The sequence below is a fragment of the Acomys minous genome, assembly GCF_964271855.1.
Source record: "Acomys minous genome assembly, chromosome: 16".
Classification (NCBI taxonomy): domain Eukaryota; kingdom Metazoa; phylum Chordata; class Mammalia; order Rodentia; family Muridae; genus Acomys; species Acomys minous.
In genome coordinates, this window is record NC_140498.1 from 38,855,823 (window position 1) to 38,875,724 (window position 19,902).

The 19,902-nt window shown below is 49.9% G+C and overlaps 3 protein-coding genes across 4 annotated transcripts; all 3 read left to right on the plus strand.

Moving 5' to 3' along the window:
- Positions 1 to 3,446: 3,446 nt before the first annotated feature.
- HBZ (hemoglobin subunit zeta) lies at positions 3,447 to 4,931 on the plus strand. Its single transcript, XM_084763245.1, has 3 exons — positions 3,447 to 3,755; positions 4,372 to 4,576; positions 4,687 to 4,931. The coding sequence occupies exons 1-3, from the start codon at positions 3,661 to 3,663 to the stop codon at positions 4,813 to 4,815; spliced, it is 429 nt and encodes a 142-aa protein (XP_084619371.1). The 5' UTR covers positions 3,447 to 3,660; the 3' UTR covers positions 4,816 to 4,931.
- A 3,532-nt stretch (positions 4,932 to 8,463) lies between these two features.
- Positions 8,464 to 9,317, plus strand: LOC311586863 (hemoglobin subunit alpha). The gene is made up of 3 exons (XM_084763123.1): positions 8,464 to 8,616; positions 8,738 to 8,942; positions 9,084 to 9,317. Exons 1-3 carry the CDS (start codon positions 8,522 to 8,524, stop codon positions 9,210 to 9,212), a joined length of 429 nt encoding a protein of 142 aa, XP_084619249.1. The 5' UTR covers positions 8,464 to 8,521; the 3' UTR covers positions 9,213 to 9,317.
- A 2,669-nt stretch (positions 9,318 to 11,986) lies between these two features.
- HBQ1 (hemoglobin subunit theta 1) lies at positions 11,987 to 13,625 on the plus strand. 2 transcript variants are annotated; one of them, XM_084763121.1, is made up of 3 exons: positions 11,987 to 12,792; positions 12,904 to 13,108; positions 13,222 to 13,625. In XM_084763121.1, exons 1-3 carry the CDS (start codon positions 12,692 to 12,694, stop codon positions 13,348 to 13,350), a joined length of 435 nt encoding a protein of 144 aa, XP_084619247.1. In that variant the 5' UTR covers positions 11,987 to 12,691; the 3' UTR covers positions 13,351 to 13,625. The 2 variants fall into 2 exon arrangements, with proteins under 2 accessions (XP_084619247.1, XP_084619246.1); XM_084763120.1 differs by having other exon boundaries at positions 11,987 to 13,108.
- Positions 13,626 to 19,902: the final 6,277 nt, after the last annotated feature.

Consider the following 19,902-nt stretch of genomic DNA (forward strand, 5'->3'; position numbering starts at 1 on the left):
TCAATTAGTAAGTAATTTTTTCCTCTCATTTTTTGGGGTATTACCCAACTTTAGGCCTTATCATAAAGTTACAGCAATTAAGGCAGTGTCAATGTGGCTAAACATATATCCATCAATCAACCAGACGAGTAGAGTCCACAAACTGCCCTATCACAGTATGGCTAATTCAGGCCAGCAAGATGGCTGAGGAAGTCTGATGATGGAGTTCCACTCCTACAATCCACACAGTAGAAGACAAGAACTGATTCTGGAAAGTCCTCTGACCTCCAGTTGTGTGCCGTGGCCCAATAAATAAGTAAAATGTAATGAAAACGTGTCTAATTAATGATTAGGCTCCATCTTGGCCAAGATGCAGAGAAGTGACAGCTAATTAGCATGGAGTGGGGGAATGTCCAGCTGAGGGCTGAGTTCAGAGCCTCACACACGCCAGGCAAGCACACATCCACAGGAGACAGTCACGCCAGGCAAGCACACATCCACAGGAAACAGTCATGCCAGGCAAACACACATCCACAGGAGACAGTCACACCAGGCAAGCACACATCCACAGGAGACAGTCACACCAGGCAAGCACACATCCACAGGAAACAGTCACGCCAGGCAAACACACATCCACAGGAGACAGTCACGCCAGGCAAGCACACATCCACAGGAGACAGTCACGCCAGGCAAGCACACATCCACAGGAGACAGTCAGTGTAAGAGGTGAATGTATAAAGACCTTCGAGCCTTTGCAACAATTGACAGTGAAACAGACATTTATGGACAACAACAAAAAATTTAACATGGGCCTAACCCTCACACCTCATACAAAAATTATCTCAAAATGAATCACCTATCAAACATAACTATGAAACATTTAGAAGGAAATATTGATTTTTAAAAAAATCTTAGTGTGGAGGCAGGCATGGTGACACCATCTTTAACCCCAGCACTCGGGAGGCAGAGGCACGAGGATCCCTGTGAGTTCGAGGCCAGCCTGGTCTACAAATCGAGTCCAGGACAGCCAAGGCTACACAGAGAAACCCTGTCTCGAAAAAACCAAAAAACCAAAACAAAACAAAAGCAAAGCCTTTGTGTGTTGTGGTCAGGCAGTGAATTCATACGCATGACTTGAAAAGAATTCTTTCCTAAACTGGATATGGTGGCCAAACTTTAATCCCAGCACTCTGGAGGTAGAGACAGTGGGATCTCAAAGCGCCAGCCTGGTCCAAGGCAGCCACTGTTACACAAGGAGACTCTGACTCAAAAAAAGAAGCAGGGTTTCTTTCTTCCATTTAACTTAATTTTGATATAGAGTCTCACCATGTAGCCCTGGCTGGTCCAGAACTTGCTATTAGCCCAGGCTGCCCTCAGATTCACCAAGATGCACTTGCCTCTACCTCCTGAGTGCTGGCATTAAAATCATTCACCATTAAGCCCAGCCCAAAAGAAAGAGTTCTAAAATAGAAGCTTGAGCCAGGTGCGCTGGCATACACCTATAATCCCAGCACTCGGGGAGGCAGAGGCAGGCGGATCACTCCAACCAGCCGAGTCTATAAGGTGAGTCTAGGATAGCCAAGGCTACACAGAGAAACTCTGTCTTAAAAGTACAAAACAAAACAAAACAAAATAAGGGACTGGAGAGATGGCTCAGTGGTTAAGAGCACTGACTGCTCTTCCAAAGGACCTGGGTTCAATTCCCAGCACCCACATGGCGGCTCACAACTGTCTGTAACTCCAAGATCTGACACCCTCACACAGGCATACATGCAGGCGAAACATCAATGCACACAAAATAAAAAGAAAGAAAATTTTAAAAAAATCAAAATAAATAGGTAAATAGATGATAAATAGGTAGTAGATAGATAAATAGAAGTTAGATCAGTTAGATTTCATTAAAATTAAAATGTTGGCTCTATAAAAAGGACTATTAAGATGAACTGAGACCTGGGTGAGATATCTCAGTGGGTAGAGGCAGTTAGCATCACGCTTCACAACCTGAGTCGGTAGTCCTCTGGTCCCACATATGTGCTGTGGCACACATATGCCCCTCACGAAATAAATGATATGAAAAAAATTAAAGATGAACTGAAAAGTGGAAAATTAGTAGAAAATATTTGCAAATAGCATATCTGATCCCCTAAAAATGCATCCAGATTATACAGAGAACACTTGCAAATCACCAGTAATAAAATAGTTCAGTTTAAAAGTAGATAAAGTACTTTGTTGTTGTTGTTTTGGAAAAAAAAAGAAGTGGACAAAGTCCTTGAGCTACTAAGGATGGCAAATAGACACAGAGAGAGAGATCTTCCGTCACTGGTCATTGGAGACATACAATTTTCAGCCACAATGCAACCGTCAGTATTTACCTGTCAAACAGCTAAAATTAAAAAAAAAAAAAAAACTCTAGCTATGAGCATATACAGGGGGAGGAGGTCCCCCCTCAGTCACAGTCATACGGGAGGGGAGTAAGGGGGAAATGGGAGGGAGGGAGGAATGGGAGGATACAAGGGATGGGATAACCATTGAGATGTAATATGAATAAATTAATAAAATATATTTTTTAAAAAACTCTAGCATTGATACAAAGGAACACAAAACAGAAAAGACACTCATGAAAACGGTTTGGTAATTCCTTATAAGGGTAAATGTTCCCTTTCCATGCGCCAGGAATCCTACTTAGATACAGACACATCTGCAGACAGGGATAGAGAGAAACAGCCCCCACCACCACCACCACCCCCAGCCCCCCCACCCCCATTCACACAGCTCTCCAGGATGGCTCAGAGCATCGGTATCTGTAACAGCCCCACACTAGAAAAAGTGCATGAAAGGCTAAACTGCTGTACATTCAATCCATGAAATAGAAAGTAGCGGACCACTGAGACATATAAGAGCAGAGGAACTTATGGGACATTGTACAAGGGGAAAGAAGGCAGCGTTAAAAGGACACGATGCTGTATGATTCCAGTTACGTACAGTTTTGAAAAAGAGATGGTTTAGCAAGGCTTAGGTTAGGAACAAGAGGAGGACGAGGCTGCAAACTGGTGGCTGTGGGAGTTTATGGGACGGTGGAACTACATAAATCTATGTATGTGTCAATCCAGGACAATGAGCAAGTCAACTTAACTGCATGTTAAGGTCAAACTACAAGACTTGTGCGCTTCACTGGTTGGTGGAGGGGCCATGCTGCAAACTGACAATTGTCTTTTGTGGACCTGTCACCTCTTCCTGGTGGGAACAGACTTCCATGTTCTTCCCTCAGTACCGAGTGAGAGCGACTGCTTCCTTGGAGGAAACCCAAGAGTCACAGAAACTAGGGGACAGCGATGGCACAGACAATTTGTGATTCAGAAACAAGAAAGGACAGCGCAGATCTGGACACAGGAATGACGTCCCACCACGGCTGGGCCCCTATCTCTCCTGGATTCTGTGTGAGACGGTGACCAACACCCCTCCTAAGGCCAAGGGGCCACCAGGCCCTGGTCCCCATTGTCACCGGGTCTGATAACAGGCTCCACCCTGCAAGCCCCCTCCCCTCTCCTAACCAGTGGCCACAGCCTTGGGGGGGGGGCCCGACTATGTGTATATAAGGGGACCCTGGGACAAGCACTGTCAGGCCAGTCTTGAGTGCACTCAGCTCCAGCACAGCCTCCAACCCTCACCACCAGCACCACCATGTCTCTGATGAAGAACGAGAGAGCCATTATCATGTCCATGTGGGACAAGATGGCTGCTCAGGCAGAGAGCATCGGCACTGAGACTCTGGAGAGGTAAGTCCGGGAGCCATGGCTTGAGTAGCCAGTTCAAAAGAGGGATCAGCGAGAAGGCGGGTGACGAGGAGATGTTAGTGAGGAGAAGCCGCTGAAAATGGGTCGTGAGGAGAGCATGGTAAGGACCGTAAGGACAGTGGCAGTGGGGAAAACATGGAGGGCACTGTGAAATTAGTCCTACAGTCCTCACTCACCAAAGTCCTCCATGGGGCTCCACGGGGCCTTGCCATACGGACCTGGTGCAACAGGAAATGATAGCATCTAACTTGGGTTTTAAGTTAGTTAGTGTGTGTGTGTGAGCACAGGTGCCAGTAGAAGCTAGAGGCATCAGATCCTCTTGCACCTTAGTTACAGACAGTTGTGAGTTCTCTTCAAGGACAATAAAGTGCTCATAACCACTGAGCCATCTCTCCAGACCCGGTTTTGGTTTTACTTTTTGTATTACCCTCAATGTACATTTTTTTTTTTGGCATTTAATTTCATTTCTTTAAACACTATACTGTTTTGTTTTGTTTTTCTGCGTACCCCTTAAGTTTTGAGTTCAAGGCAATAGACGGGGACCTAGCCCTCGGCCTAACGGGCCCTTGCAGAGCTAACGCTTTCTCCCAACCTCCAGGCTCTTCTGCAGCTACCCCCAGACAAAGACCTATTTCCCGCACTTCGACCTGCACCCGGGGTCCCAGCAGTTGCGTGCCCATGGCTACAAGATCCTGACTGCCGTGGGGGATGCGGTTAAGAACATCGATAACCTCTCCAGTGCTCTGACCAAGCTGAGCGAGCTGCATGCCTATATCCTGCGTGTGGACCCGGTCAACTTCAAGGTGGGTTTGTGAAAATGCAAGGGGGAGGTCAGGAGGGAAGGAGACGCGGAAGAAAAGCGGGTGGCCTCTCCGCTGCACTGAGCATTGAACCTCCTTCCCCTCTTCCGCAGCTCCTGTCCCACTGTCTGCTGGTCACCCTGGCCGCACGCTTCCCCGCCGAGTTCACGGCTGAGGTCCACGAAGCCTGGGACAAGTTCATGTCTATCCTGTCTTCCATCCTGACTGAGAAGTACCGCTAAAAGCCATCGCCAGGACCGCCACGACCGCCACGACGGCCCCACCCCCACCCCCGCCCAAGACCGGCTACGACCCCTTTCCTCCCCTTCATTGAACCCTCCCTCCGGTCTTTCCCAGAATCTCCAATAAATGGTTGAAGAAGGAAATAAATTGTCCTGTGTTCTCAGTCTTGGAAGGAAATGGGGGAAGGGGCACTACAGGATGCACTGGGGATTCGCAGGAACGCCGTGTTTACACACTACCTAGAGGACATTCCTAGGGTGGTTGGGGGAGGGTCTTGCCCTTGAGAACAGCACGCAGGAAGCAGAGCGTCGCAGGGTTAGCCCCACGCAGGTCCTCTGTCAGCTGTGCTTCTCCTCACCTTTCCTAATTGCTTCGCAGAGTGTGGTGGGTGGATATCGGGAATTCCTCAAAGCCTGACGTCACAACTTCCGCCACCCTAGCAGCTAGGGTAGGGGGTGTCTCTGTTCTTAAAGGAATAGAAGACTTCCAGTAACTAACTGCCTTCATAGGTTCTGCCGCACAGAAGTGAGTCTTTGACAAAAGCCCCATCTGATCGCCTCACTCTGGGCATGTTTCTGTGGACAGGCGGAAGGGCTCTGTGTTCCTGCAGAACTCCGCAGAGTGGATGGGGCAGAGCGGGTAGGGGGTAGGGGAGCGCTGTTTGGAGAGGTCTGGCCCCTAGAGCACTCCTCACTTGTGCCAAATTCAGCACCCTAGAGTGCGGCTACCTTGAGGCTGATTGCCTGCCACCAGGCGCACTTAGGGGAACACCTGCTACTTGCATGGTGATGGCGGGGGTGGGGGTGGGGGCACTCTCCAGGGTCTTTAGGAAGCAGCCTAGGGCCAGGGAGTGTATCTTTTTCCAAGTCCTCATACCATTCCCAAAACAGATCCACACTTTTCTCATGCATTCATCCTCCCTTTCGCAGCCAATGCCCGTGACCTTTGCAGGCAAACATGGAACACAAACGGGCAGCGCTTCACACATCCAGCAGTGCAGGTTCAGACACAGACTCAGAAAGAACCCCCCATGCCTCTCTCTGTTGATGATAAAGTCAACATAAGGCTATCCGGGACGAGGTTGAAAGACTGGGGGCTGATTACTGTCAGAAGGGGTCTCCCGCCCACTCCCCTGCTCTAACCCCTGGGTTGAACCCCAGATGCAGCCTCTCAGTCCAGTTTGCAGCCCCTAACTGTACTTGCCCCAACCTTTCCCAATCCCCTTTACCCTTTACCCTTTACCCTTCATAGGACGCTCAGTAGTTTCCTCAGGGCCTACTTCCTTAGACTACAGCCAGAACCCTGACTCTGTCCAGGTCAACACTCAAGCCAAAAAGGCAGCCCAGGAGCTGAGCCATGAAAGGGACCAAACTGAGCACTTTCCCTACTTTCTTGTCAGTCTGAGTGAACTACATGTCCACCAGCAGTGTGGGCTCCAGGCCAGCTTCAAAGCCAGAGAGTGGGCAGGGCTCAGAAAGAGGAACGGGTGGACGGCTCAGGACTTGAAACCAACCCCAGGAGTTCCAGAAACTCCTAACCGAAGCGAGGAGCTCTCCGCCGACTCTGACAAACGACCAACAGTACCTCTTTCCATAGCTTCTGATAACTCCAGCCTCCCCCCCAGATAAAGTCACCCCAGAGGTGGCAGCTCTCTGGACACCTTTTGGGACTTGTGGCCAAGGAGCTGACCTCTAGATTCTGCTAAGCCAGAAGCGTAGGGACAGAAGCCCTGCCATCCCAGGCCCTCGTCTCAGTCCTGCATGTCCTGAATAGCATCTGTCTGGGTGGCGACCTATGTGTCCGGGTTCTCTGTGTCACTAACATGTCAGCAGTGCCTCTGATTCTACTGTCTTGGCAGAAGGACACTTCTGCAGCTGTAGCAGAGGAAGGGAACAAGCGGGAATAGCTTGAAAATGCCCAAATCCTGGCAAGAGTCATTGTTCCCAGGATGGCTCTCTCAGAGGACTGAGGAAGACAGTCTGAAGATGTGCCACCTCCACTGAAATGTCATGGACCCCCCCCCCCACCAGCTAAACATACAACATTAGAACAAATCAAAACAAGTCTCAGGGTACTGGGCCCCAGATACTATGGAGACTGAGGCAGGGGCATAACTAGTTCAAGGACAGACTGATCTTGAAATAAACTAAGGTACTAAATGTTTTTGGGGCACAACTGTAACCCTAAAACTTCACAGATGGAAGGCGAAAGAGCAGAAGATCAGGATCAATGGGAGCACAGAAAAAAAAAACGGATCAAGTCTGGCAACAGCAATGTGGGGTTCAAAGGTCAGCTTAGGCTAATGACTACCTATTCCAAAGGAAAAAGGAAAAAAAAAACAGAGAAAGAGAAGAGTAGAAGGAAAAGAAGTGAGCAGGAGAAAGAAAGAAAGGAAAGAAGAGTGAGAGAGAGACTGAAACAAAGAGATAGAGAAGACAAGGAGAAGAAATGGACAGCCACTAAGAGCTCCAGACCCTTTTTGAGAGGGGGAGGGGCATAGGGTTGAGATAGGGTTTCTCTGTGTAACCATGGCTGTCTGGGACTCACTTTGTAGACCAGGCTGGTCACAAACTCACAGTGATCCGCCTGCCTCTGCCTCCCTGAGTGCTGGGATTACAGGGTGTGCCATCCTGCCTGCCTCCCTGGCCCTTTTTTGTGTACACTATTCCCATTTGGGACCTTAGCCCTTCTGCTCTGTCTCCCTCACCCTAAGTCTAAGCAGCCAGCACTGAGCCCACAAGTTTCCACTGACCGCTGCCTCCTGCTCTGGTTTCTTGTCTACTTACTTGGCAGTGCTGGGGACTGAATCCAAAACCTTCCCCATGCTAGGTGAACATTCTGCTAGTCACTTACACCCCAGCTTTTTGGTATTGTTTGCTTCTATCATAAAGACAGAACGGGGTCTCTCTTTGCACAGGCTGACCTTAAAGTCCTGGGCTCAAGCAATCCTCCTGCCTCAGCCTGCCAGTACCTGAGGCTCTCCGTGTGTGACAGCAAACCCAGCTCTCAGCATCTCCTTCTTCTCCTATGGTAGCACTGGGCAGCTAAGGTGCAAGTCAGGCTGCTGACCTGCTCCTGCACTCCCGGGTCCCCAGAGCGCTGAGCTGAGCTAGGAGAAGTCACTTGAACCAAAGGACTCCAGGCCAGCTGGACACTAGGGCAGGGCCTGTCCATACAAAGAGGAAGGGAGAGAGGGAGGGAGGAGAAGAGAAAGGAGAGGAGAGAGTAGACAAAAAGGAAGAGAGAGGGAGAGGGGTCCTCTGTGGGTCTCTAGCACTTTACCCTTCTTGGTCTCAAAATCGGGGTGAAGCCTGGGGCTTGTGGATTAGGAGGGTGAGAAACTGGGACCCTGTGCGAGGTGGAGGGGGATGGGCACTGCTCAGGCAGGTCTGAAAGACTTGTTTCCCTGCCCAAAGCAGTGGGGTCCTTCCTTCTTCCCAAACACCATCATCAGAGACATAGGAAGGAGCAAAAAGCATCCAGGCGGGTGATCAGCATTAGCTGCACCCAGGAGAGGCCAGTTCACACACACACACATACTCACACAGAGTCTGGGGGGCCCTAGCTAGCCTTGTTGGGCAGAGCACAGAAGGCCAGCCAATGAGGGCCTCTCTGAGGGCGTGTCCCAAGCGCTGCAGGCATATAAGTCAGCTTGCTGCAGCTCCAACCCACTTCTGATTCTGACAGACTCAGGAAGAAATCACCATGGTGCTCTCTGCGGACGACAAAGCCAATGTCAAGGCTGCCTGGGACAAGATTGGCGGCCATGGTGCTGAGTATGGTGCGGAGGCCCTAGAGAGGTGAGACCGGGGCCTTGCTCTGTAAGGACCAAGGCATCCACTGCAAACCTGGTGCTCAGTGGGCAGCTCCTAGCTTGTTTTCTTGTCACCTCAAGCCCTCCTCCCACCTCTCTTCCCACAGGATGTTCGTTAGCTTCCCCACCACCAAGACCTACTTCCCTCACTTTGATCTAAGCCACGGCTCCGCCCAGATCCAGGGTCATGGCAAGAAGGTCGCTGATGCCCTGGCCACAGCTGCATCCCACCTGGATGACCTGCCCAGTGCCCTGTCCGCTCTGAGTGACCTGCACGCCCACAAGCTGCGTGTGGACCCTGTCAACTTCAAGGTGTGTGGTCAAGCCTAGCGGGGCGGCGGGGGGGGGGGGGGCATAGGGGATCAGTAGGAAGGACACAGTGCTTCCAGAAAGGGGAGCCCAGGCAGCAGGCTAGCTACTGCTGCCACAGACTGACCCTTCCTGTCTCCGCAGCTCCTGAGCCACTGCCTGCTGGTGACCCTGGCCAGCCACCACCCTGCGGACTTCACCCCCGCGGTGCACGCCTCTCTGGACAAATTCCTTGCCACTGTGAGCACCGTGCTGACCTCCAAGTACCGTTAAGCTGGAGCCTCGGGGCTGCCTCCTGCCCAGCTTGCCTTCTGGCCAGGCCCTCTTCCCTCCCTCGCACCTGTACCTCTTGGTCTTTGAATAAAGCCTGAGTAGGAAGTCTGTGTGCTTGGTTCTCTGCGGCTGCAAAGGTGCCAAGATGTGGGGGGAGCCCTAGAGTGTATGGGAGACACAGACAGGAAGGGCGAGGAGGAAAGAGAAAGGGGAAGTAGAGGGAAGAGGGACCAACCAAAGTTATTTGCCTAGCATTTCTGGACAACCTCTCCCCCCCTAACCCCCCAACTCCTCCTACGCCCCCCATGCCCGGCCCCACAGTGCCTGACTCGGTTCACTCCGACCCTGGCTCTCCCATCAGGTTCAACATAAATTTGCTCGAATACAAGTTCTTTCTCCGCTGTTACCTTTCATTTTACACAGACACACAGACACACACACACACACACACACACACACACACACACACACACACAGGACCAGATCTTTCAGGCCTCCACAACAGATGGCTAGTACAATCCTCCTTTTCCCAGCGTGATAATGAATCCTCCACCCTCCCCTAGGCTCCCTGAGAAGGCCAGACATAACCTGAGGGAAACTGGGGGTGATCGGTGGAACTACAGACACCATTCGGGTGTGTGCAGGTGCCACACAGCATGCCCACCCTTTGGACGCTAATGTCTGAGGACCATCAAGGGCCTCCCAAGACTTGGGACTAGAGAGATGGCTTTAGCAGTTAAGAGTATTGACTGCTGTCCCAGAGGATGTGGGTTCAATTCCCAGCACCCACATGGCAGCTCACAACTGTCTGTAACTCCAAGATCTGACACCCTCACACAGATATGTCTGCAAGCAAAAATGCCAATTCACATAAGATAATAATAAACAAGAAAAAATGTAAAAGACTGAGCAAATTAAGAGAGAGAGAGAGAGAGAGAGAGAGAGAGAGAGAGAGAGAGAGAGAGAGAGAGCTGAAGACCCAGTCTTTGAGGTGGCTCAGCACCCACATACCCATCCTGCACACACATATGCCTTCTCCTTACAAAGCAGGTTCTGAGTCTGGGTATCAGAATCTTTGGCAGCAGTCCATCCCAAACCCTCACTGATGGCTATGTCTTTTCTCCCTGAGCCAAAGAATCATCTCTTGAGAATCCCTGTCACAGACCCTCTCAGGTTGCGATGCCCCTAACACCAGTGTACTTTAGTGTGGGATCCACTAGAAAGACAGCTAAAACTGGAGAGATGCCACATGAGCATGTGGGTAGGCAACAGGTGGCTAATACAACAAAAAGGTCTGCTTGCTCTTCCTTCCTTCTTCCTTCCTTCCTTCCTTTTTTCTTTTTCTTCAGATAGGGCTTCTGGTAGCCCAAGCTGGCCTCAAACACTTTATACACAGCCAAGGATGACCTTGAGCACCTGCTGGGTTTTTTAAAATTTTTATTGATTCATTCATATTACATCTCAATGGTTATCCCATCCCTTGTGTCCTCCCATTCCTCCCTCCCTCCCATTTTCCCCCTACTCCCCTCCCCTATGACTGTGACTGAGAGGGACTTCCTCCCCCTGTATATGCTCATAGGGTATCAGGTCTCTTCTTGGGAGCACCTGCTGGTTTTGCTTTTATCTCTTGGGTGCTGACATTCCAGATCTGTGCTTCCATGTCCAGTTTATACAGTGCACGAGAACTCAGGGCTGTATCCATCCATCCATCCATCCATCCATCCATCCATCCATCCAAACATCCATCCATCCATCCATCCACTCATCCATCCACCCATCTATCCACCCACCCATCCATCCATCCATCCATCCATCCACCCACCCACCCATCCATCCACCCATCCATCCACCCACCCATCCATCCATCCACACATCCACCCAAACATACTTGCATGCATGCAAGTATACACACACTCTAGACAAGCATTCTACCAACTGAGGTACATCTGTACCCCATAATAGAATATTTTTCAGCCATTGACACTAAAGAGTAAATTTCTTATACTATGTGGCTGAACCCTTAAAAAAGAAACTGTTGAGTGGAAGAAGCCATATAGAACAAAGGCCGCACAGTGCATGATTTCATTGTTTTCAAAATATCAAAAAAAAGCAAAGGAGAGGGACAGCAGACAGCCTCCTGGTTGGCAGGGGCTTGGGTGGTTGGGTAGCTATGGCTAGTGGGCTGGAGGTTCTGCTTAGGTGAGTAAAGGTCCTGGAGATGGGTAGCAGTGATGATGGCACAACACTGTGGATGAAGGTAATGTCACTGACTTGTACACATCAAAGATGGCTAAAACACACAGGGCTTTGTGGCACATGTCTGAAATACCAGAACTTGGGAGGTAGATCATATTCACGCACAAACACACACACACACACACACACACACACACACACAAACAAACAAAAATAACATCTTTAATGTAGTATGCCACATAGAACCAAGCAAGTGTGTCATTGCTTCTTGCTGTCATCACTGAGCTCTATTACAGGCACTCATAAATGTCGTTGTCCCCAAAGGAACTTGCCCTAGGATCTGGGTTATACTATTTCTCATCCCCTTAATTTTCATACCTCTGAGAAGATATATTTTTGAAGCACAGTTGGATCTTCTTAAAGAGGATTTGTGGGGGGCAGAGGGGGACATAGTGTAGAGTTGGGGGGGTCTCATTATGCAGCTCTGGCTAGCCTGGAATTCCATATTTAGACCAGGGTGGTCTTGAACTCACAGAGATCCTTTGCATTCACCTCCTGGATTAATCTGCCACCTAAGATTAATCTGTACCTGGGCCACAGCACCCAGTTTAAAGGGGATTTTTAATGTACATTTAAATTTCCTTAATTTTATCTTACACATGTGGACGCTTTGGCTGCATGAATGTCCATGAACTACTTGCATGACCGTGGAAGACAGAAAAGAGCTTCACATCCACTGGACCTGAGGTTACGGGCAACTGTAAGCCGGCATGCAGGTGCTGGGAATCTAACCTAGGTCCTCTGGAAGAACAGTTAGTGCTTTTAACTGCTGAGCCATCTCTCCACTCCCTTTAGATGTAGACTTAATTATGTATGGGATTTAATGAAAAAAGATGTGCTCCAGGAAAAATAAAATAAGATACACCCGATTATGGGTAAGGGCTCCTTCAGTGACAACGCCAAGAAGAAGAAATCCTTTCCATAGTGAATGATCAAAAAAAACCTATGAAGTATGCTAGGGACTCAGGAGGCAGGATAAGTCGACAGTGCCAAAATACACACTAAAATCCATTATAAACAGGTAGTGTCTGTTAGGTAACATTGTTCATACAGTAAATACTTTAAAATGTGAGGCTTTGGAGTCTAGGGAGACGCAGGGCTGCATGTCCAGGCTGAACCAGAATTCATGAACGCCCAGGCGACTTGGAACGCTGCAGCGCCCCCTAGCAGCTTCTTGGGGTTCGATGCATCTTTGAGCACAGCCAGGGCGCAGGCACAGCTCAATGAAGATGGCTCTGTCCCAGGCTGAACGCGCTCTGGTCCTCGCGCTATGGAAGAAGATGAGCAGCAACGTCGGAATCTACGCAACCGAGGCCTTGGAGAGGTACGGACCCAGTCGGGCGCCCTCGGGCTCACCTCCCAGTGGCTGCGGGGAGAAAGCGGGTTCTCTATACCTCCCAGTCTGGCTGTGCCCAACCCTCAAGTCTTCTCGCAGGACCTTTGTGGCTTTTCCTTCCACCAAAACCTATTTCCCACACTTGGACCTGAGGCCAGGCTCTAGCCAGGTTAAAGCCCATGCCCAAAAGGTGGCCCGTGCACTGACTGTCGCCGTCCACCACCTGGACGACCTGCCCGGTTCTCTGTCTGCTCTCGGCGATCTGCATGCGCACAAGCTCCGCGTGGAGCCCGCTAACTTTGAGGTGAGCCCCGGGTCTGAGCTGCATTTGTGCTTGCTGGAGATATGGGTCCCTTCAAGGCTCGTGCCCAGGAGAGATAAACGCAAGGCGGGACGGTTCTCTCTCTTTCTCTTCAGTTCTTCAGCCACTGTCTACTGGTGACTCTTGCCCGACACTATCCTGGAGACTTCAGTCCGGAGATGCACGCCTCCCTGGACAAGTTTCTGAGCCATGTGACTTCGGCACTTGTCTCCAAGTATCGCTGAACTGAAGATGTGCGGTGGTGTGGTCTTCAGCCATGCCCTTCCTCAAACTCACAAAATTCGAGTAAACCTCCCCAGGGCGACATTGCTGTCTTCTCTGCAGAGAGACACAGGAGAAATGTACACAGCGCTTCTAGTATCCCAAATCAAGGTTCCAAAAGGCTGGAATTACAGCAAAGCTGGCTTCACAGACCTCAAATGAAAGTCACTGGCTCCTTGTTTTGTTGTTGTTTTGCTTTGTTTTTGTCTTTGAGATGAGTTTCATAGTTTCGTGGAACCCAGGCTGGCCTCTGAAAACCATAATATAGACTAGGTTGGTCGTGAACGTCTGATCCTCCCCACCCCCATCTCCAACCCACTCACCGCTCCCAAGTCCTGCCCACCAGTACATGGGTTACAAGGCATGCCCTACCGTGCCCAGCCCCACAGAGACTCTTTTAATTTAAAAAAAATGTATTTGTTTATTATATACACAGTCTTTTGCCTGCATGTACACTGGAAGAGGGCACCAGATCTCAATTTAGATGGTCATGAGCCACCGTGTGGTTGCTGGGAATTGAACTCAGGACCTTTGGAAGAGCAGTCAGTGCTCTTAACCTCTGAACCAGCTCTCCAGCCTGACTCGCCCTCCCCCACGACTCATAATTTTTTTGACTCTTTTAATTTTTAAAAAAGATTTATTTATTATTTATACAGTTTTCTGCCCACACGTGTGCCTGCCCACCACAAGAAGGCACCAGATCTCATTACAGATGGTTGTGAGCCACCATGTGGTTGCTGGGAATTGAACTCGGGAAGAACAGACGGTGCTCCTAACCTCTGAGCCATCTCTCCAGCTCGACTCTTTTAATTTTAACCTTTTGTTTATTTGTTTTCTGTGTTGGAGGTGGGACAGAGGCCTCCTACACACCAACCTGGTCAAAACTGACTGGGAAGGAGATGGCATGCTGTGAACAAGTTCAAGCTATAAATCAGAGTAGAAGGACCGGTTCTGTAGAACACACTGCAAAGGACAATGGGCTGGCAGTAACAAGAGTGCCTGGCACCTGCAGCTGCGGTGTCAGCTCTACCACTTTCACATGTCCCTAAGCATCAGGGGAGGCTCAAGCCATCTCCACTGTGGAAGGCCGACTGGCAAATTCATGCATGTTGCCTTGACCACAGCAGCTACAGACCTACTGCAGCTTTTGTCTCACAGAAGGGTGACAGGGACAGAGGTCACAAGTCATCCTAAGTGACAATGCTCAAAACAATGGCTTGTTCCCCAGCCATCACCATCCCCTGGGCTTCTGGCTTGGTCTTGCTCTAGATTCTGCTCAGACTCAGGTAGGGTGGACCTGGTCCTATTGCAGGGCAGTCACCTGCCTGGATACATATACATGGGGTAGATGATGCTAAGTGATGGTGCAAGACACACTGGGCACTGTCCCAGAGAAAGTCGGTCATTAAACTCCTGGCCTGCCCAACCCAGCCACGCCCAGGGTATGCATTTTGGGGGAGTTCAGGTGTTGGGGGGCATGGTTAAAGCATTCTATGCCAAACTGAACTTCTTGGAATGAGATGAGTCTGACCCTAAAGGCTATCATGCAGAAAAGCGACAAGGCTCCCCTCCCCCACACCCCGACCACACCCCTGCCCCAGCAACCCTGCCCTCAGTGGACTTCAGAGAAAGTAGGAGAAAATGTGAGGTCGTCTCCTAGAGCACAACCATGACACACTTTCTGTGACATGGAGAAGCAAATGTACAAGGGACATGCCATGGTTAGTCATACATACATGGTTAGTCATACACGGTTAGTTAGCCCTGACTGGGCTAGGCGCGCTCAGGTGGCCGATGAAGCCTTGCTTCTAGAGTGTCTGTGAAGATGCAAAAAAAAAAGAGAAGCATTCGAAGGCTAGGTGTGGTGGCGCATGCCTTTAATCCCAGCACTCGGGAGGCAGAGGCAGGTGGATCACTGTGAGTTCGAGGCTGGCCTGGTCTACAAAGTGAGTCCAAGACAGCCAAGGCTACACAGAGAAACCCTGTCTCGAAAAACCAAAACCAAACCAAAACAAAACAAGAAGAAGCATTCAGACTAGCAGCCAGAGTAACAATTCCTCTGTACAATACTGGAGACCACCCACCCACCAGGGGCCAGGGAGGAAGAAAAGGCCCTATTTTCCCTAAGCAAGACATCCATACCCTTGTGCCTGGCCTGTGGGTACTCTGTGACAAGGCCCAGTATGAAGATCCTTGGCTCCCCTGGCTTGTGGTTCTTCATGTTCATGTGGAATTGACACCACAGGTTTTCCTTGGCTCCCAGAAGGCAGACTGCAGATCCTCGGACTTTCCATGTTTGAAGAAACAGGGAGCACCCCTTATAGTGAGTCACACCCTTCTCTTCCACACATCTTGCTGGGTATGTTCCTCTAGAGAACTGTGGCTAACGCAGGGAGAAAGCAAAACAAAACAAAGCGGCTGGTGGTGTGGCACAAGCCTGTAATCCTAGTCACTCTGGGGCTCAGGCAGGAGAGGTGCAAGCCCCAGAGTGGGTGGAAACAAACGTGGGAACAGAGCAAGAGCCCTAGTCTTCTCCCACAGCATAAAGAAAGCACGTCAGTGCTAGAGGCTCCATCTCCTCCCCGGCAAGGCAACAGTCAAGCCAAACACAAGCAAAACCACCACAGCCAAGAGGGGATGCTCGGACACCCTAGTGAGTCTGTTTGCTGCTGCTTGGGTGTGTGTGTGTGTGTGTGTGTGTGTTGTGTGTTGTGTGTGACCGTACCTGTTCTGGTATAGTCCCAGGTGTCAGAATTGCCCCGATCCTCCTCCTTTCCCATCCCAGAGGGCAGGGATGTAGGGAGTCCTGGTCCCTCATAGTAGCCCTGAGAGAGCAGGCCAGAGTGGCGGGTGGTGGGCTGGCCACAACAAAGTGCCACTGGGACACCCACAGCACAGTATCTGTCCCTTCTTTCTGTAGCTCATGAGGCGAAAAGCCCCCTTTCCTTAGCCCAAGACCCAGCTCACTGCCCCATGACCTGGTCTACCCACACCTACTGGGAGCTCCTTCTGAGTCTACTTTCCTGCTGGTAGCAGCAGCCATGAACACCACTGTCCCAGTCTGAGTCCCTGGCTCTAGGCTGGCATCCTGAACACCTTGTCTGGTTGTTGGTCCCTAGGAATACAGTAATGCCCCCAAGACCCATCCCTGAGAGTGCCAGCCTAGGTAGGACTGGCTACAGCTTTTTAGGCAGTAGGGTCACTCCATTCCACACACATGCCCACTGCAAACTCTACTTTCTACATAGGAGCCCTTCTGAACACCTGAGCAATTCCTCCTCCTCCTCTATCCCTATGAACTGTATCTTTGCCTCACAGATAAACTGTCTTTATGGAAATGTAGGAAAACATTTAAGAAACATGTGCACGCGCACACCCACACACCCACACACCTTTCTGTTCTCCAAGTAAGGATGCTCTCTCTTTAGTGTCCCCCCAACCAGAAAGAGTCAAACTGAAGTTTAGAAAGAAGGGGTCCCATGGCTCCCTTCTGTTCTGAGATAACAAATGCTGTATCTGTAAGTATATAAAAAGGGGGATCCTAAGACTGATACATTCCTCTTTTTTTTTTTTTGAGACAGGATTTCTTTGTCTTGGCTGTAGACCAGACTGGCCTCGAACTCACAGATTTCTGTGGGCCTCTGCCTCCAAAGTGCTGAGATTAAAGGCATAAGCCACCATCCCGCAGCGACATTGCATTTTTTTTTTCCGAGACAGAGCTGACATTGCATTTTTAAAATTACAGTATAATTTATCATTATTCCCTTTGCTTCCTCCCTCCAACTGCTCCCATAATCTTCCTCCCTCTTTTTTATTTTTCATTTTTGGTTTTTCGAGACAGGGTTTCTCTGTGTAGCCTTGGCTGTCCTGGACTCCCTTTGTAGACTAGGCTGGCCTTGAACTCACAGCGATCCGCCTGCCTCTGCCTCCCGAGTGCTGGGATTAAAGGCGTGAGTCACCATGCCCGGCCCCCTCCTCCCTCTTAAATGCATGGTCTCTTTTGCTTTATTTACACACACACACACACACACACACACACACACACACACAGGGGCGGGGGGGGGGGAGAGAGAGAGAGAGAGAGAGAGAAAACACTATACAAATGCAGTCTGCTGATTTGTTTAACGTTATTTGTGTATATAGGATTTCAGGGCTGACTCCTTTGTATTGGATAACCAATTAGGGGGCTCATCCCTGGGGAAGAATAATTCTCTTGCTGTCAGCCTTAGTTGTCTGTAATTCTTTGGTTTCCCATCTTTTTGTTTGTTTGTTTTTCAAGACAGGGTTTCTCTGTGTAGCTCTGGCTGTCCGGGACTCGCCTTGTAGACCAGGCTGGCCTCGAACTCACAGAGATCCATCTGCCTCTGTTGGGATTACAGGCTGTGCCACTACGCCCAGCTTCCAGTCTGGGTTCCCCCTCCCACATTAGCATGTCTATTGGTGGTGTCCTTGTTCAGGTCGTCTTTAGGCAGCCATATTGTTGAAATGTCATGGGAGAAGCTTCCTTGTCATTTCTAGAGGACACGGTTTTTACAGCAGAGTCCCTGGGCCTCTGGCTCTTAGATCTTTCCACCCATTCCTTCTGCTCCCGGAACCTTAGGCCCAAGACTTGTGCTGTACACGTGTCCACTGGGGGTGGGCACCTCAGGAACCATTGTTCTCTGATCAGTTTCGACTACTTGTGTTTTGCTGTAATGGTCTTCACGTGTTGCAAAAAGAAGCATCTTTGAGGAGGGCACCCACACTTGTCTACGGGTGTAAGGACGTGTATCAGAGTGTGAGGACGTGTATCAGAGTGTGAGGACGTGTATTAGAGTGTGAGGACGTGTATCAGAGTGTGAGGACGTGTATTAGAGTGTGAGGACGTGTATCAGAGTGTGAGGACGTGTATTAGAGTGTGAGGACGTGTATCAGAGTGTGAGGATGTGTATCAGAATGTGGCTAGGAGCTTTAATCCCACCACTCAGGAGGATGATGCAGGCAGATCTCTGAGTGTGAGGTCAACCTGGTGTACAGAGCAAGTCCCAAGGCACTAAGGGCTACACAGAGAAATCCTGTCTCAAACAAAACAAGGGAGCAAACAAAAGAATGTAGTTGAGAAGCGTGGTGGTGTGGTGACCTGCAATAGTAAGTTCTCCTCTGTCACGCCATAGTCCCTGTGAGTTGGCGAGGTTGCCAGGGCCAGGTCCGATTTCCCTCCTGCCAAGCAGGCTTAACAGCCCCGATTAGACAGCGGGTGGTTGCTGCAAAGACCGAGCGCCACTATTGCACCCTAGGAATGTCTTGCCATGGCGGCCATTGCTGTGGCTCATTGGTGCGACGGCTATGTAGGACTATTGCTTGCTGGCTTCCCTTGGCAGTTTGCACAGCGACTTCTAGTCCTGCGAAGGCCAGTCCTCGGCGATGAAGCCTTCAGATCTGACCCAGCATGGATCCTCTGAACCCCATGTCCAAAGTGCAAGGTGCCTTCAACAGTAAGGACTCGCCTTAACTCTCCGGGAGGCAGGCAAGGGAAAAGCAAGGGTGCATATTGCTTTGGGAGTCTTTTAGACTCCTTTGGCCAACAGATCCAAAGAGGTTTCTTTTGCCTGGAATACTAGGCATTTAGGTATTTGTTAGATAATTGTCTTGGTCAGGGTTTCTATTGCTGTGATAAAACACCATGGCCAGAAGGGACGTGGGGAGCAAGTATTTATGTCTTTATTTCCTCTTCCTGCTGTAGTCCATCATCCAGAGAAGTCAGGGCAGAGACCTGGAAGGAGGAATTGATGCAGAGGCTGTGGAAGAGCGATGCTTTCTTTCTATTTTTATTTATTTCTTTTTGTTATTTATTATTATTATTATTATTATTATTATTATTATTATTATTATTATTATTTTGGTTTTTTGAGTCAGGGCTTTTCTGTGTAGCCTTGGCTGTCGTGGATTCACTTTGTAGACCAGGCTGGCCTCGAACTCACAGCGATCCGTCTGCTTCTGCCTCCTGAGTGCTAGGATTAAAGGCGTGCGCCACCATGCCTGGCTTCTGCCTGCTTTCCCTCCCACCCCACACCCCCCACCCCCAGAGCTGAGGTCCGAACCCAGGGCCTTGCACTTGCTAGGCAAGTGCTCTATCACTGGGCTAAATCCCCAACCCCCTGCCTGCTTTCTTTTTTTTTTTTTTTTTTTTTTTTTTTTTTGGTTTTTCGAGACAGGGTTTCTCTGTGTAGCCTTGGCTGTCCTGGACTCACTTTGTAGACCAGGCTGGCCTCAAACTCACAGCGATCCACCTGCCTCTGCCTCCCAAGTGCTGGGACTAAAGGCGTGCGCCACCACCGCCCGGCTCCTGCCTGCTTTCTTATAACACCCAGGGCTACTAGCCCAGGACCACTGCCATAGTTAGCTGGGTCCTCCCACATCAATCATCAATCAAGAAATATGCGCCACATATTTGCCCACGGGTCAATCTGATGGGAGCATTTTATCAATTGAGATTTCTTCTTCAAAAATTACTCCTGGCTGGAGAGATGGCTCAT